This window comes from Microcaecilia unicolor, chromosome 10, assembly GCF_901765095.1.
Source record: "Microcaecilia unicolor chromosome 10, aMicUni1.1, whole genome shotgun sequence".
NCBI lineage: Eukaryota > Metazoa > Chordata > Amphibia > Gymnophiona > Siphonopidae > Microcaecilia > Microcaecilia unicolor.
Window position 1 is genome coordinate 174,732,644 of NC_044040.1, and position 15,754 is coordinate 174,748,397.

General features: G+C 42.6%; 1 protein-coding gene across 1 annotated transcript in view; it reads right to left on the reverse strand.

The window, feature by feature from the left end:
* PCOLCE2 (procollagen C-endopeptidase enhancer 2) overlaps positions 1–15,754 on the reverse strand; it is a 68,934-nt gene that overhangs the window by 36,743 nt on the left and 16,437 nt on the right. Inside the window, 2 exon segments of the mRNA XM_030216180.1 lie at positions 10,841–10,983; positions 14,930–15,054. Coding sequence (XP_030072040.1) covers positions 10,841–10,983; positions 14,930–15,054 — 268 coding nt within the window.

Sequence of the window (15,754 nt, forward strand, 5' to 3'; positions counted from 1 at the left end):
TTTAAGGGGCTTCAACGTTAGCTTCAGAACTTAGTACAAGAAGAGTGCTGGGCAGACTTCTACGGTCTGTGCCCTGAGAATGGCAAGGACAATCAAACTCGGGTATAAGTATCACATACTATGTAAAATGAGTTATCTTGTTGGGCAGACTGGATGGACTGTACAGGTCTTTATCTGCTGTCATTTACTATGTATGTTACTCTTATGGGGAAGGGATGGTGGGATGGGGTAGGGGAAAATATAAGCGACTTTTGTATTAGTCTTTGGTATTGTTCATTTTTGGAGTGATCGGTCTGTAGCTATACTGATACATGATTTTGTTTTGGGGGTTTTTTCTTGTTATTGTCTTTCTCAATAAAATAAAAAGAAATTGAAAAAAAAACTACATACACGTTTAGAAGGGAAAGGCAGTCACACAGCCTCTTCTGAAGAATTCAAGCATCGGAAAGCATATGTAACTATAAAAGTGAAAAGAGACTGAAGCAGCACATTATCAATGTCATCAAGAACCTTTAAAGATGCATCTCAAGCTGTACTAATGCCAATATGCTAGAGCCAGGCATATAATTAGTGAAATGCTGGCTGCCTTTTTTTCAGGTTGAGTGAACTCAGCAGCAGACAGCTTCTCATTACAGAGTTTATTTTGAGAGGCTCCAAGTCTAAGGTTTAAACTTCTTAGCAAACTTGAAGGTAATAAAGGAACAGCTTCTATCCTACCATCCCTCACGCAGTGTCCCTGCATTAGGAACCAGTAAATTATAACTCAGAATCATGATCCATCTCCCCTTCCTTTATTAAAGCATTTAGAAGCGGATAGGGAAAATTCCATCTTTTCCACAGCACATCATGCAATAAGGATTATATATATGTAGATTGTAATCCTGAATTTTAGATTTACTTTTCCATTTTTCTTTATGTTAATTTTGTGGCTTACTCACAACCCTCCACACCTGATCTTCAAGTGCTGTCATAACCTGTTCCAAGGAGCAGAATCAGTGTAGAGGGCCTCAGCTGAAGCAACCAAGTGGCGCCAAACTGCCACGGAGGCAATGTTATTCAAGGACCCGACACAGCCCAAGTTTTGACTAATGCCTGCATCAGGGGTCAGAACTAGGTTGAGGCATGTTATGTCCTCCTATTGATATCCTGCAATTGTGATTATAGATTTTCCATAGGAGGATACAACATGCCTCAACCTTATCTAGATTGTAAGCTCTTTGAGCAGGGACTGTCTCTCTATGTCAGGTGTTCAGCGCTGCGTGCGTCTGGTAGCGCTATATAAATGCTATTAGTAGTAGTAGTTCTGACCCCTGATGAAGGCATTAGCCGAAACATGGGCCATGTCGGGTCCTTGAATACAATTGCTTCCTTGGCAGTTTGGTTCCATTTGGTTGCTTCATCTGAGGCACTCTAAACTCATTCTGCTCCATGTCTATTTGTGTTGCTGCTTCCCTCCGATTTGCCGTTTGATAACCTGTTCCAAATCTGCTCACTGCCATTTATGATGGAGGTTTGGGAGAGGGGAGGGGGTGAAGCTGAGGCATAGAAAGCCTTTAATTGTAGCTGCTAGAGGTTTGTCCCTAGGCCCCAGTCTCATCTTCCTCTAATTCAACCACTGCAGCCCCAGCTCTTGGTAGTAGTGACAGTCTGCCATTCTCCTCGGAGTCAGATTCCCCCGGTCCACACCAGTTCTAAGTCAGGGGAGGGACATGGCTGAGGCGGGGGAGAGGCGCCTGCCGCAGCTGGGGCAATCCACGGGAAGGGCCTGACTCATGTCCAGAGTCACTGCTGTCTCGTAGGGTATGTAGGGCGATGTCATATTCAGCCCTGGCCCTTACAGCCGATCCTTATCCCGAAGTTACAGATCTGCCTTGCCAACTTCCCTTACCTACATTTTTCTAACATGCCAGAGGCTGTTCACCTTGGAAACTACATCCTAAATCGTACCTCTAGGAGGTCTTATTGGGTGAAGGGTCAGATTCTCAGTGCATTAGGGGTTGTGAATACTGTGATTGTCAGCTTGGTGAGTAGAAGCTGGGTCATAGGTATGGGCTTCTTAGCATTTAGTGCATGCTAATTCTGTTAGTGTGCACTAAGCTTTAGTAAAAGGGCCCCTTAGGTTGTGAGCCTTCCAGGGACAGGAAAATGCACACTGTCAGGGTCAATGTTAGAAATGCTGAGGCCCAAGGCCAAAATTAGGGAGGGGCCTGAAAACCAGCTTGGAAACTGCACTTTCTTCTGGATTAGGGCCTCCTTGGCATGGAGGCAGAGGGCACTTGACCTCTTTGCACCCCCTCCCCCCCCCCAATGTAGCCCTACCCGCTCTACCTGAATGTACTTGCCTTGAGCTATAACTGAATAGTCAGGAGTAAAATCCAAAATCCTTTCCTTTTCCAAAACAAAATGGAAGAATCCCCTAGTGGAATTAGGCCTGTAGAACTTGCTGCATAGCATTGCCAAGTGAGCTTGTGTTTAGAGGGGGCCATTACTCCAATGCTGGCCTTTTGACACCCTTTTTTCATTCACTGTGATACCTACAGCACTGATTTCCAATAGAATAAGCAGAGACCACAACTCCAACTATGCATTGGTAACGTCAACTCCTAAAGACAGAACTGGTTAAAAGTCTCCCTTCGGAAATTGGCCAGTGATCTGTCCGTTACAATTACAAGCAAGCTTAATTGATCATGTACAATATAAATATAATAGAACACAATTCACTGCAGCTGTGCAATTGTTAGCCTGTCTTCTCTCCCTACGTAAATGCGAGACATCCTTTTCCTCCATCCACTTGTTTGCTGTAGGACTGCAGACACGGACTGTATCCCAAGGACGCACCATGAATCACACTGAGCTTCTGTTTCCTCTGTTTTGCTGTCAATGCTTTTAGAGTCCAGAAACAGGCCTTGAAAAACTCCTCTGACCTATTCAGTTTTTCTACTACGTCTAAGAGGCTTCTGTCGCCCACTAGTATAAGGAGGCTTGTGTCTCACTGTTAAAAGAACTGATGCTGAAATAACAGAACAAATGTCCTTCTGATTAATACACACAGGATGCCCTCAGTGCATATACTAACCACTATCTCCTAAATGCAGGTTGACGATATTGAAAGTCTCTACTGTGCCCTTGTTGCTCTGAGTTGGAACTCCTCCAGTCTGAACCATCAGTTGGCTAAATGACATCATGGGTTGTTGGGGTGGAGGGCAGGCGCCATCTTTGATATCACATGGGCTGTTTTATATCCAGTGATGTTCCCCACCCTGGCAGTAGCAGAAAAGTATACTGAGCCTCCCTTAGCTAGGTGCCCTAGGCAGGCACTCATCACCCATCTTTAATTTATTCATTTCCTTACATTTTATACTGCCTTATCCAATCAAGCTGAAAATGGTTAACCAGAATAACATTAACATATGACAACTGCATAGTGACTTAACCAAACGTGCCTCCATTTCCCAGGGGACCTAACATGTTTCTCTATTCATTCTTCTAAGGCCCCTTCCATTGTTTTTTTTGGCTGACAAAGCAGTGCCTGTGGTCACATGGACAAGAAAGTACCAGACATTTCTTTCTCAAGATTTATATATAGACCACATGTAATGAATCCAGGTCTTTACCTGCACTGCATGCTACTGAGCAGGCCCACAAGAAACAATATTAAATGCGTGCCTGCAAATACTTGTCCCCTTTATTGGCCTTTACCCTTTTTATTCTTCCATCTTTGATCCTCTTTTCTATTGGTGTAGCCAGACATGAATTGTTTAGGGTCCAATGGATAACGTTGGTGGCTGATGGACATCTCTTCCTCTTCTCTCCCATACCCCCAAGCATAGGAGCCAACTTTTCAAAATGATTGGGGGTGCTGACATTTTTTTTTACAGGTGGTGCATTCCCCCTCCTCCCTCTCCCCCCTCCATTCCTATCCAGCAATTCTCCTCTCTCCTCTGCCCTCTCCTCCATTCATATCCAGCAATTCTCCTCTCTCCCCTCCCCTCTCCTCTCCTCCATGTCCAGCGAATTCTCCTCTCTCCCCTCCCTCCATCCATGTCCAACAAGTCTCATCTCTCACCTGCCCTCTCTTCCATGTCCAGCGATTTCTCCTCTCTCCCCTCCAAGTCCAGCGATTTCTCCTCTCTCCCCCCTCTCCATGTCCAGTAACGCCCCAAACACCACCTGCCCCTTTTCAGCCCCCCCATCTCTTCCGAGTTCCAGTCCCAACCCCAGCCCGACCTCTTCTCCCACAACAGTCCTCCGTCCTCGCCTTCCTGCCGCCCAGAATGTAAAACTCATCTTACCTCGCTTGGTCTGGCAGCAGTGAAAGGCGAGCAGGCTCGGCTTCAGCCTTCCCTTCTCTCTCAGCTCTAGTCCTGCCCTCGCAGAACAGGAAATGAGGGCGGGACCAGAGTTGAGAGAGAAGGGAAGGCTGAAGCCGAGCCTGCTCGCCTTTCACTGCTGCCGGGACCCGAGGTAAGGTAAGTTTTAAATTCTGGGTGGCAGGAAGGCGAGGACGGAGGACTGTTGAGGGAGAACAGGGCGGGCAGGTCGGGCTGGCTGGGAACCGGAACGTCCAACAGCGGGTTAAAATATTAGGGGTGCTCGAGCACCCACAGCACCCATGGAGTCGGTGCCTATGCCACCAAGCCCCACCAGCTGAAGAAACTAGAGCCCACAAGTCAGCTATAGTGTGACAGTCAACAATAGCAGCACATTGTGTCACCGACGCTGGCACCATGACCATGCTCAGTTCGTGTGGCAGTCAGCGACAGCAGCACGTTGTGTCACCGACGCTAGCACCACGAGCATGCTCAGTTCATGTGGCAGTCAGCGACAGCAGCACGTTGTATCACCGACGCTGACACCACGAGCATGTTCAGTTCTTGTGGCAGTCAGCAGCACTTTTGGGCTCATTTTCGTAAGAGAAGGGCGCCCATCTTCCGACACAAATAGGGAGATGTGCGTCCTTCTCCCAGGGTCGCTCAAATCGGCATAATCGAAAGCCGATTTTGGGCATCCTCAACAGCTTTCCGTCGCGGGGATGAATAAAGTTCACAGGGGTGTGTCGGAATCATAGTGACGACGGGACTGGGGCGTGCTTAATACATGAGTGTCCTCGGCCGATAATGGAAAAAAGAAGGGCGTCCCTGATGAGCACTTGGCCGACTTTACTTGGTCGATTTTTTCTTGCGACCAAGTCTCAAAAACGTGCCCGAACTGACCAGATGACCATTGGAGGGAATCGTGGATGACCTCTTCTTATTCCCCCAGTGGTCACTAACCCCCTCCCACCATAAAAAAACTTCAAAAATATTTTTTGCCAGCCTCAAATGTCATACCCAGCTCCATCACAGCAGTATGCAGGTCCCTGGAGCAGTTTTAGTGGGTGCAGTGCACTTCAGGAAGGTGGACCCAGGCCCATCCCCCACTACCTGTTACACATGTGGTGGTAAATGTGAACCCTTTAAAACCCACCAGAAACCCACCGTACCCACATATAGGTGCCCCACTTCAACCCTTAGGGCTATGGTAGTGTTGTACAGTTGTGGGTAGTGGGTTTTGGGGGGGGCTCAGCACCCAAGGTAAGGGAGCTAGGCACCTGGGAGCAATTTATGAAGTCCACTGCAGTGCCCACTAGGGTGCCCGGTTGGTGTCCTGGCATGTGAGAGGTACCAATGCACTACGAATGCTGGCCTCCTCCCACAACCAAGGGCTTGGATTTGGTCATTTCTGAGATGGGCGTCCTCGGTTTCCATTATCTCCGAAAACCGGGACAACCATCTCTAAGGTCGACCTAAATGTTGAGATTTGGGCGTCCCTGATCGTATTATCGAAATGAAAGATGGCCGCCCATCTTGTTTCGATAATATGGGTTTCCTCACTGCTTCGCCGGGACGTCCTGCGAGGATGTCTCAGGAAAACTTGGGCGCCCCTTTCGATTATGTCTCTCCACGTGTCACTGATGCTGGCACCACAAGCATGCTCAGTTCTTGCGGCAGTCAGCAGCAGCACTTTGAGGCACTGACACCTGCACTTTAGCTGACTTGAGGTAGGCTCTGGATGTCTTCAGTTGGTACAAGAATGGTGCACAAGGCTGTTGGGTGGGTCTGAGGCAAAAGTGGAGGGCCCAGGCCTACCACAGCTATAAGTACATAAGTATTGCCATACTGGAAAAGACCAAAGGTCCATCAAGCCTAGCATCCTGTTTCCAACAGTGGCCAATCCAGGACACAAATACCTGGCAAGATCCCAAAAAAGCACAAAACATTTTATACTGCTTATCCCAGAAATAGTGGATTTTCCCCAAGTCCAATTTAATAATGGTCTTTAGGAAGCCGTCCAAACCTTTTTTAAACTCTGCTAAGTAAACCGCCTTTACCACATTCTCTGGCAATGAATTCCAGAGTTTAATTACACATTGAGTGAAGAAACATTTTCTCCGATTCGTTTTAAATTTACTACTTTGTAGCCTCATCGCATGCCCCCCAGTCCTAGTATTTTAAGAAAGCGTAAACAAATGCTTCACATCTACCCGTTCAACTCCACTCATTATTTTATAGACCTCTATCATATCTCCCCTCAGCCGCCTTTTCTCCAAGCTGAAGAGCCCTAGCCGCTTTAGCCTTTCCTCATAGGGAAGTCGTCCCATTCCCTTTATCATTTTCATTGCCCTTCTCTGCACCTTTTCTAATTCCACTATATCTTTTTTGAGATGCGGCGACCAGAATTGAACACAATATTCGAGGTGAGGTCGCACCATGGAGCGATACAAAGGCATTATAACATCCTCATTTTTGTTTTCCATTCCTTTCCTAATAATACCTAATATTCTATTTGCTTTCTTAGCCACAGCAGCACGCTGAGCAGAAGGTTTCAACGTATCATCGACAACACCTAGATCCCTTTCTTGGTCGGTGACTCCTAACGTGGAACCTTGCATGACGTAGCTATAATTCAGGTTCCTCTTTCCCACATGCATCACTTTGCACTTGCTCACATTAAACGTCATCTGCCATTTAGACGCCCAGTCTCCCAGTCTCGTAAGGTCCTCATGTAATTTTTCACAATCCTCCTGTAATTTAACAACTTTGAATAACTTTGTGTCATCAACAAATTTAATTACCTCAGTAGTTACTCCCATCTCTAGGTCATTTATAAATATGTTAAAAAGCAGCGGTCCCAGCACAGACCCCTGGGGAACCCCATTAACTACCCTTCTCCATTGAGAATACTGACCATTTAACCCTACTCTCTCTTTTCTATCTTTTAACCAGTTTTTAATCCACAATAGAACAGTACCTCCTATCCTATGACTCTCCAATTTCCTCTGGAGTCTTTCATGAGGTACTTTGTCAAACACCTTCTGAAAATCCAGATACACAATATCAACCAGCTCACCTTTATCCATGTTTATTCACCACTTCAAAGAAATGTAATAGATTGGTGAGGCAAGATTTCCCTTCACTAAACCCATGTTGGCTTTGTCTCATTAATCCATGCTTTTGAATATGCTGTGAAATTTTGTTCACAACATTCACTACCTTATTTTCAGTAGGATGCCAACCAAGAAACTGGAATTGATCAATTGTTCTCTCCCTTAAATCAGCTTATGCAGAAGTTCTTATAAGTATTTAAAAGTTATTCATGTACACGTACCCTGGTAGACATTACTAGCCCTCTAATGTTCAATATTGTCTTATTGTGTATATATAGGTTTCCAATTTTTTAGGTTTTAATCGATAAATACTAATAAGCAAAAAATATTAAATAGGTGTTTATCAGATAAAAAGTGGGAAAACACCACTAATATTCTCTCACCCTCCCCTGGCTTATCTTGTTTTAGAGGTTCTTTTACTAGGCCATGGTAGCGTTTTTAGCTCACGGTAGATGCTGAGATGCCCATAGGAATATAATAGGCTTCTTGGCATTTACTACCAGCTGATTTCTACAGTGAGCTTAAAATGTTACCATGACTTATTTATTTATTTGTTTTGACGTAATTTCTGTTTTTCCGTTTTCTCTTCTGGCGTCTTTTTTTACTGTTTATAAAGTTCACTAGTAGGCTGCCTCGCCGTTTTTACATTTTAAGTGACTACAAGGCTAACACAGGAGTTCTCCACTCTACATCACGGTCTGTCCACCCTGACAGGCGAGCTTGGTTTTCACAGATTTTCCCCGTTCATTTTACATTTAGACCCTGACCCCTGAGACAGGCGTTTTTTAACGCCGAAACACGGCCCGTGTCGGGTCACTTGTCAATAAAATACTCCTGTTGTTCCAGTCTTGAAGGCCCAGTGTTGCTCTTTTGTTTGTGTACTTTCTACGTATGCTGTTTACTCTCTCTGTTTGGTTTGCATTTGTATCCCACATTTTCCCACCTTTTTGCAGGCTCAATGTGGCTTACATTATGCCGTAATGGCGATCGCCATTTCCGGAATGAGAAATACAAAGTAGTGTTACAGTAAAGTTCATAAATGTTGAAGTACAATATAAAGTAAGTTAATTAAACAGTCCATTTCAGCATAAGAGATAAGGGGTAAATCGTTAATGTCATTAGTAGAAAGACCCCCTTTGTGCCTTTTCTGCACTGATGACCCCTAAGTGACACAAATGTACATATGAGTGGAGGAGTGGCCTAGTGGTTAGGGTGGTGGACTTTGGTCCTGAGGAACTGAGTTCGATTCCCAGTACAGGCAGCTCCTTGTGACTCTGGGCTAGTCACTTAACCCTCCATTGCCTGCTGCATTGAGCCTGCCATGAATGGGAAAGCATGGGGTACTAATGTAACTATAAATAAAAATAAAATATTTCAGGGATGTGTACAAGTAAACAAAAAATATGCTTAGTTTTCTTTTTTCATTGGTTTTCCCTGATTTTAGTAGTGATTTATAATACATGCTACAGTGATTTCATGGGACTAATTGACATAATGTGCATTAATTTGTAGATTAGTTTGTGTTAAATCACTTTAGCAGCCAGACATTCCCAGCCCAGTCCTTGGGGGCATACACAGTCCCACTGGGTTTTCAGGATATCCACAATGAATATTTATGAGTTAAATTTGCTTGCAACTGAGGCAGTGCGTGCAAGTCTATCTCGTGGATATTCATTGTGGATATCCTGAAAACCCGATGGGACTCGGTGTGACCGAGGAATGGGTTGGGAATGGCTTCTCTAGCATGTACTAAATTGTTAAAGGATGCTAACACACTTAGGGCCCCTTTTACAAAGGCGCACTAGCGTTTTTTTGCGCATGCTAAAAATAAGCATGCGCTAAACACTAGAGATACCCATATATTCCTACAGGCGTCTCTAGTGTTTAGTGCACACTAATCATTAGCACACACTAAAAACGTTAGTGCGCCTTTAAAAAAGGCCCCCTGAATGCACATTAATGAATGAATGGAGGTCCCTGTCATATTTGATTCCACTAGAAAACTATGCAGCAATAGTCCTGTAACTGGAAAGTAAACACCTAAATATATAAATTACAATCACCTGTAGAGCCGATGAATTAGAACTATTTATGAGATGTTCAGTGTATGCCTCTCAAGTCGGAACCTGTTGGACACTAATGTTAGGTACATACTGGATTCAATTTTCAAAGGCTCCTAAATTAGCCTCTTTGAAAACATACCGGGACTGAGATTCTAAAGTTGTGCTCAAAATTTCAATAAACTCCTAAATTTATGATCCTAAAAAGTGAGTGGCGACAGGGGTGGATCTAGGGTGGGGAAAACAGGAGCTCAGCACAGATTTTCAGCACTGGGCATCTAAATGAAGCTCTCCAATCCAGGCAACTGAATGACAAGCCTAAATTTAGGATCATAGCTTTTAAATGTAGGTGAAATTTCAGCTGAAAATTTAGGAGCCCTTTAACTAAGCAGCACTAAAAAGTGAGCAACGCTATCCCCAGCGAGGGTCTTCCCCACATGCTAAGACCACTTTTAGCATGGCAGTAAAATGCCCCATTTTCTATTATTCCTATTACATAAGTACATAAGTATTGCCATACTGGGAAAGACCAAAGGTCCATCGAGCCCAGCATCCTGTTTCCAACAGTGGCCAATCCAGGTCACAGATACCCGGCAAGATCCCAAAAATGTACAAAACATTTTATACTGCTTATCCCAGAAATAGTAGATTTTCCCCAAGTCCATTTAATAACGGTCTATGGACTTTCCTTTAGGAAGCCATCCAAACCTTTTTTTAACAATGCTAAGCTAACCGCCTTTAACACATTCTATTAATGGTCACGCGCTAATTCGCCATTAGTGCATGGCCATTAGTGCATGAGAACCTATTTTCTAGGTGGTAAGGGCTCATGCGCTAGCCACACACTAATTGGTTAGTGTGTGGCGATATAGCTGCGCTAACCAATTAGCTCAGAACACGCCTACTCTCTGTCCCCAGACACATCTCCAGTGCTAAAAAATAAATTCAATTTTTTAGAGCATGGGAAGTGCACGTCAATCCCAAAACTACCACAGAGTGCTGCTAACGCTGAAAATAGAGGCTAAATTTAGGAGTCTGGATTTAAGAGCTCAGCTTTTTTTGAATATCAGGCCCACTGTGTTTGACCTTTTGTGTGCTATATTACCTTCTACTGTAATAAAATGTAAGAACAGAAGATGTGATCAACTGGGCCAGATCAATGATCCATCAAGCCCAGCATCCTAAGTCCAACAGTAGCCATTCTGTGTCACTTGGAAGCACCTGAAGATCCCCGTTGTACTATATTACCTCTAGTTACGATAAGAAGTAATTTTGCAAGAAATAGGAACACTGCAAAATAAATATTCTTCTAGCTACACAATTATAGCAGAACGGAGTTTGAGGAGTATGGTACTGCTTACCCTGGGGGCTGTCCCCACAGAACTTCCCAATTCTTTTGGCATCATTGACTTCTCCTCCATTAAACACGGCCACATAATCATACCTGCAGTAATTATCTCTTTCGACATCAAACTTTTCAAACTTTAGTTCGATCAGCTGTAACACAAGTACACAAGAAGGCTCTTTACGTTTTCTGGAACACTAAACCCAACTATATTCCTGTTACTCATTCTCATTACAGAACTTATTTCCTTGCATCCTGCATTTTGTGAAGTACCGAAATGCTGAACACATCATTTTTACAGTGCTAGATACATACAGCACTGTACAATGATGAGAAATATTCAGGTTTAAGTCCCTGTCCCAAAGAGCAACACTAGAGATTAAGCGAGCTATTCTCTTTAAACCCTCCCTTTTTTAAATTTTTTATTTCTGAGTCGGTCACTGAAGCAAAAGAACACTGGAAGGATACCTTTATGTTTAAATCTTTTTTACTCAGTAACAATATAAAAGAAATATGCAAAGAACCCAGTAGTCACAGTATCATGATATCTTCTCATTAAATCAGATTTTTAACATTCACAAATGCTCTCTAGCCTCAGCTATTGCTGGGAACCATGTAGTGTTCTATGCATGGAAACAGGCACCTATGGAATTACATTTCCAATATGTGTGTAAGATACCTGCAAATGTACCCAAACTGGGTTATCATTAGAAATCAAACATGTGATGTCTGTGCAGATTGAATCTTGTCTTAAGCATCTGGCCTGTTTCTCCAATATAGCATCCTTTGTTACATTTTTTACACTGAATGATATATACCATATTGGAAGATGAGCATGTAAAATAGTCCTTTATGTTGAATATTTTTCCTTTGTGAATGACTGTGGGGTCTTGTGAAATGTTTTGGCATAGTTTGCAGCTGGCTGTGTTACAGGGAAACGTGCCCTTTTCTTTTTCCGTCTGTGTTGGAAATGTAACGAAGGATGCTATATTGGAGAAACAGGCCAGATGCTTAAGACAAGATTCAATCTGCACAGACATCACATGAAAATAGCCGGTGCCAGTCAAGCCCCCACCCCTGTGGGCCAACACTTCACAAGACCAGAACACTGCACCAGTGATTTCACAGTAAGAATACTGAAAGGTAATTTTAAAACAATACAGGAACATAAGACCTTTGAAATAAGAATGATTGAATATTTTGACACCCAACAAACAGGACTTAATAAGGATCTGGGTTTTCTAACCCATTATAAACCATAAAGCTGTATTTCTCTGTTTATTACCCTCCTCTCACCTACCAACACCCATCCTGTTAGAATATCAATGAAATGCTTTGATGTCCCCATGCATACCCCCACCCTCCCACTCTGTCAGACTGTCAAAGTAATGCTTTGATATTTCTCTTATATATACACTATCTGCTAACACATTTGCTTATTTCCGATCTGACGAAGAAGGGCAACCTTCGAAAGCTAATCAAGAAATGTATTATGTCCAATAAAAAAGGTATCATCTTATTTTCTTTTCCATGTTTTATTTTGTTTGATTTCTATTGATAACCTTTAAGAGTGGACTAACAAAGCTACCACACCTCTCTACCCAAACTGGGCAAAGAGGCTCCAGAACTGAGGCTGGGAAGATTGCATTTCTGGCCGGTATATGTACATAAAACAACCCAGAAACTTTGTGTCTGTCAAAGAACGGATGTAAATCTTAAGGGCTCCTTTTACCAAGCTGTGGCAAAAGGGGACCTCTGCTGGTGTCAGTGCCTGTTTTTGACGCGCACCGAGGCCCCCTTTTACCACAGCGGGTAAAACGTAGGTCTTTATTTTCAGGAAATGGCCATGCGGCAAGTGAGGCACTTGCTGCACGGCCATTTGAAGGGGGAGCCCTTACCGCCACCCACTGAGGTGGCATAAGGGCTCCCGTGCGAACCCAGCGGAATACACTATCTGCTTCTTCATACAGTTCAAACTTCTCCTTTTGACCTACAAGTGCATCCACTCCGCAGCTCCTCAGTACCTTTCCGCTCTCATCTCTCCCTACACTCCTCCCCGTGAACTCCATTCGCTGGGTAAATGTCTCCTGTCGTCCCCCTTCTCCCCCACTGCTAACTCCTGGCTCTGTTCCTTCTATCTCGCTGCTCCCTATGCCTGGAATAGACTCCCTGAGCCAGTACGTCAGGCTCAGTTTCTGGCTGTCTTCAAGTCTAGGCTTAAAGCCCACCTCTTTGCTACTGCTTTTGACTCCTAACCATGACTCTCTTACTCAACACCCTCACTTATCACCCCTACCACTGCAATTTCCCCACCCCTAGCTGTCTGTTCGTCTGTCCAATTTAGATTGTAAGCTCTGTTGAGCAGGGACTGTCTTTTCATGTTAATTTGTACAGCGCTGCGTAAGTCTAGTAGCGCTATAGAAATGTTTAATAGTAGTAGTAGTAGTAATACACGTTTATGGGGAAAAAATGCCCCCAATGGGTTTTACACCACCTGAGAACCATGCACAGATTTTGGCCAAGGTTTCACAGAGAGAGATTAAGAGAGTCAATCTCCTTAATCTACCGTTGTTTATTGCTGTCTCTAAAATGAAACCAAATTAAAACTGTGGCCTCGTTATTTAACTGCCAAGCGAAAAGTGGAGCAAAAAAAAACCTCTCTCAGATGGTTTTCTCAACAAAGTCTTTATTCAAATCGATAAACAAAAATGACCCGACATGAGTTGTGTTTTGGCCATACTGGCCTGTGTCAGGGATCTATAAACAGATAAATGAATAAATAAGTATAATAACATTACCACAAAATATAAAAACAAAAAAATATATAATTAAAATAAAAAATGATAAAACAATAATAATGAAATCATATATATGAAAAACCATACCTAGGAATTTTGTGGAACATTATATTGCTGCCAATCTCCAATGGTGTGTAACATCTAAATAATAATAATAATCTAAATAGAAGGATATACAATAACCTATCCTTGCATATATGTATCATGACCTTTATACTATGTAAAAATCTTTTATGTCCCAAAATTGTTTATGTCCACATAGATGTTACACACACATCAAGAGGAAAAATTCAATATACAGAAGAGAAAGAAAAAGAAAAATATAAAAGAAAAATAAAAATATCTATTCTTTGCACTGCAGGTCTATAAAAGTTAAACCTAGTTAATAACCCTAAATAAGAGAACTATACTCCAGCCCTAACCTGATTTGTAACAACAACTGTATCAACCAAAAAAACCTCCAGCTGCAAAGGATCTAAGAAAATATAATGATTGCTCTCAAAGGCTATCAGGCATTTACAGGAAATTTAAGGAAAAAGGACCCTCTCGTGGCCAAAACATTTGGCTTTAGCTGAAGGAAGGCCCTTCTATGAAGCTGAGTTGGCCTGGAGAAATCTGGACATTTGTTTGACCAAAATTCAGAGCCTTTTATAAAATACTGCTGGTATTGAGAATGTCCCAACCTGGGAATCTCAATTACGATTTCTATGTCATATGTAAAATGGGTCTTCATATATGCCACATTCTCCTTCATATGTACATTCATGTTATTGAACTGAATTAAAAAAAAAAAGACTTAAGTATATGTATTGTTAAATAACTTCTGGTTTTTAAAAGAGAAAGAATGTAATCAGATGTATTATTTCTAACTAATATTGGACAATAAGTATGTTTTTCAATGAAATTATTTGACTATACACCGTATTGGCCTTGAAGAAGCCAACCAGATGATCAATGTGGAATAATGAATTAGACGAGTAATATCTGGGGATAATCAGGTTAATACCAAGGTTTTTTTGTTCTGTTTACTGTTTAATTGATCTCCTTATCTTGTTTCACTCTCCCTATTTAGTGGTCTAAGGAAGAGAAGACTGAAATAATTCCTACATATTACTTTCTTTGTATTTCCAGCAAGTTGTTTTATCGCTTGTAAAAATTTAAATGGTTATGAATAAAAAATTAAATAGATAAATAAATAAAAAAGAGGACTTTTTTTTCAACACCACAATAGTTACCAGTATGAGTATATAAGTGAATTAAAGTATGACATCATTGTTACCCCTCCATATGTTAAACTCACCTCATTTTGGGGGGCTATAATATGCCAGGAACAGGTGACTCCTGCAGGATAATCTTGGTCTGGCCAATTTGGAGTTTTAAAGGATCCTGAGGGCTTATCCAGTCGTCCACCACAGTATTGATCGCCTGTAAGAGGGAGCCAAAATTTGGAAATAACGGAGAAAATTCAGCAGCACACACTTCCTCTCCAGATCCTACCATCTGTTCCAACATACAGCAAGAATGACTGCTCTTGAGGATTTTGAAAGAGGGAAAAGAAAGTGATTGGGATTTAGCTTGTGCCTTTTCAGTTGTAGCTCGAGGCAAGTTGCATTCAGGTACATTAGGTATTTCCCGGTCCTCAGAGGGCTCATAATCTAATTGAGGGCTAATTCATTTGCCAAAGATCACAAAGAATGTCAGTGAAACATGGAAATGAGAATGAAAGTTTTGGGACTTAGTGCCAGCTCCAACCCGGACATATTTCCACAGGAGATCCATTTGTCTCCATTTACTTTGGGAAGAATAATGCTATCCTTGATTCCTTGCCCCAACCACAGGATAAATCTAATAAACCCTTCAGCACAGATATATATATATATATATATATATATATAGTCTGTGGTTGGGACAAGGTATCAAAGCTTTATGTCCGATACTTTAATTGTAACACACATTCAGGCTTATTTTCAAAAGAGAAGGGTGCCCATCTTTCGACACAAATCGGGAGATGGGCGTCCTTCTCCCAGGGTCGCCCAAATCAGCATAATTGAAAGCCGATTTTGGGCGTCCCCAACTGCTTTCTATCGCAGGGATGACCAAAGTTCATGGGGGTGTGTCGGAGGTG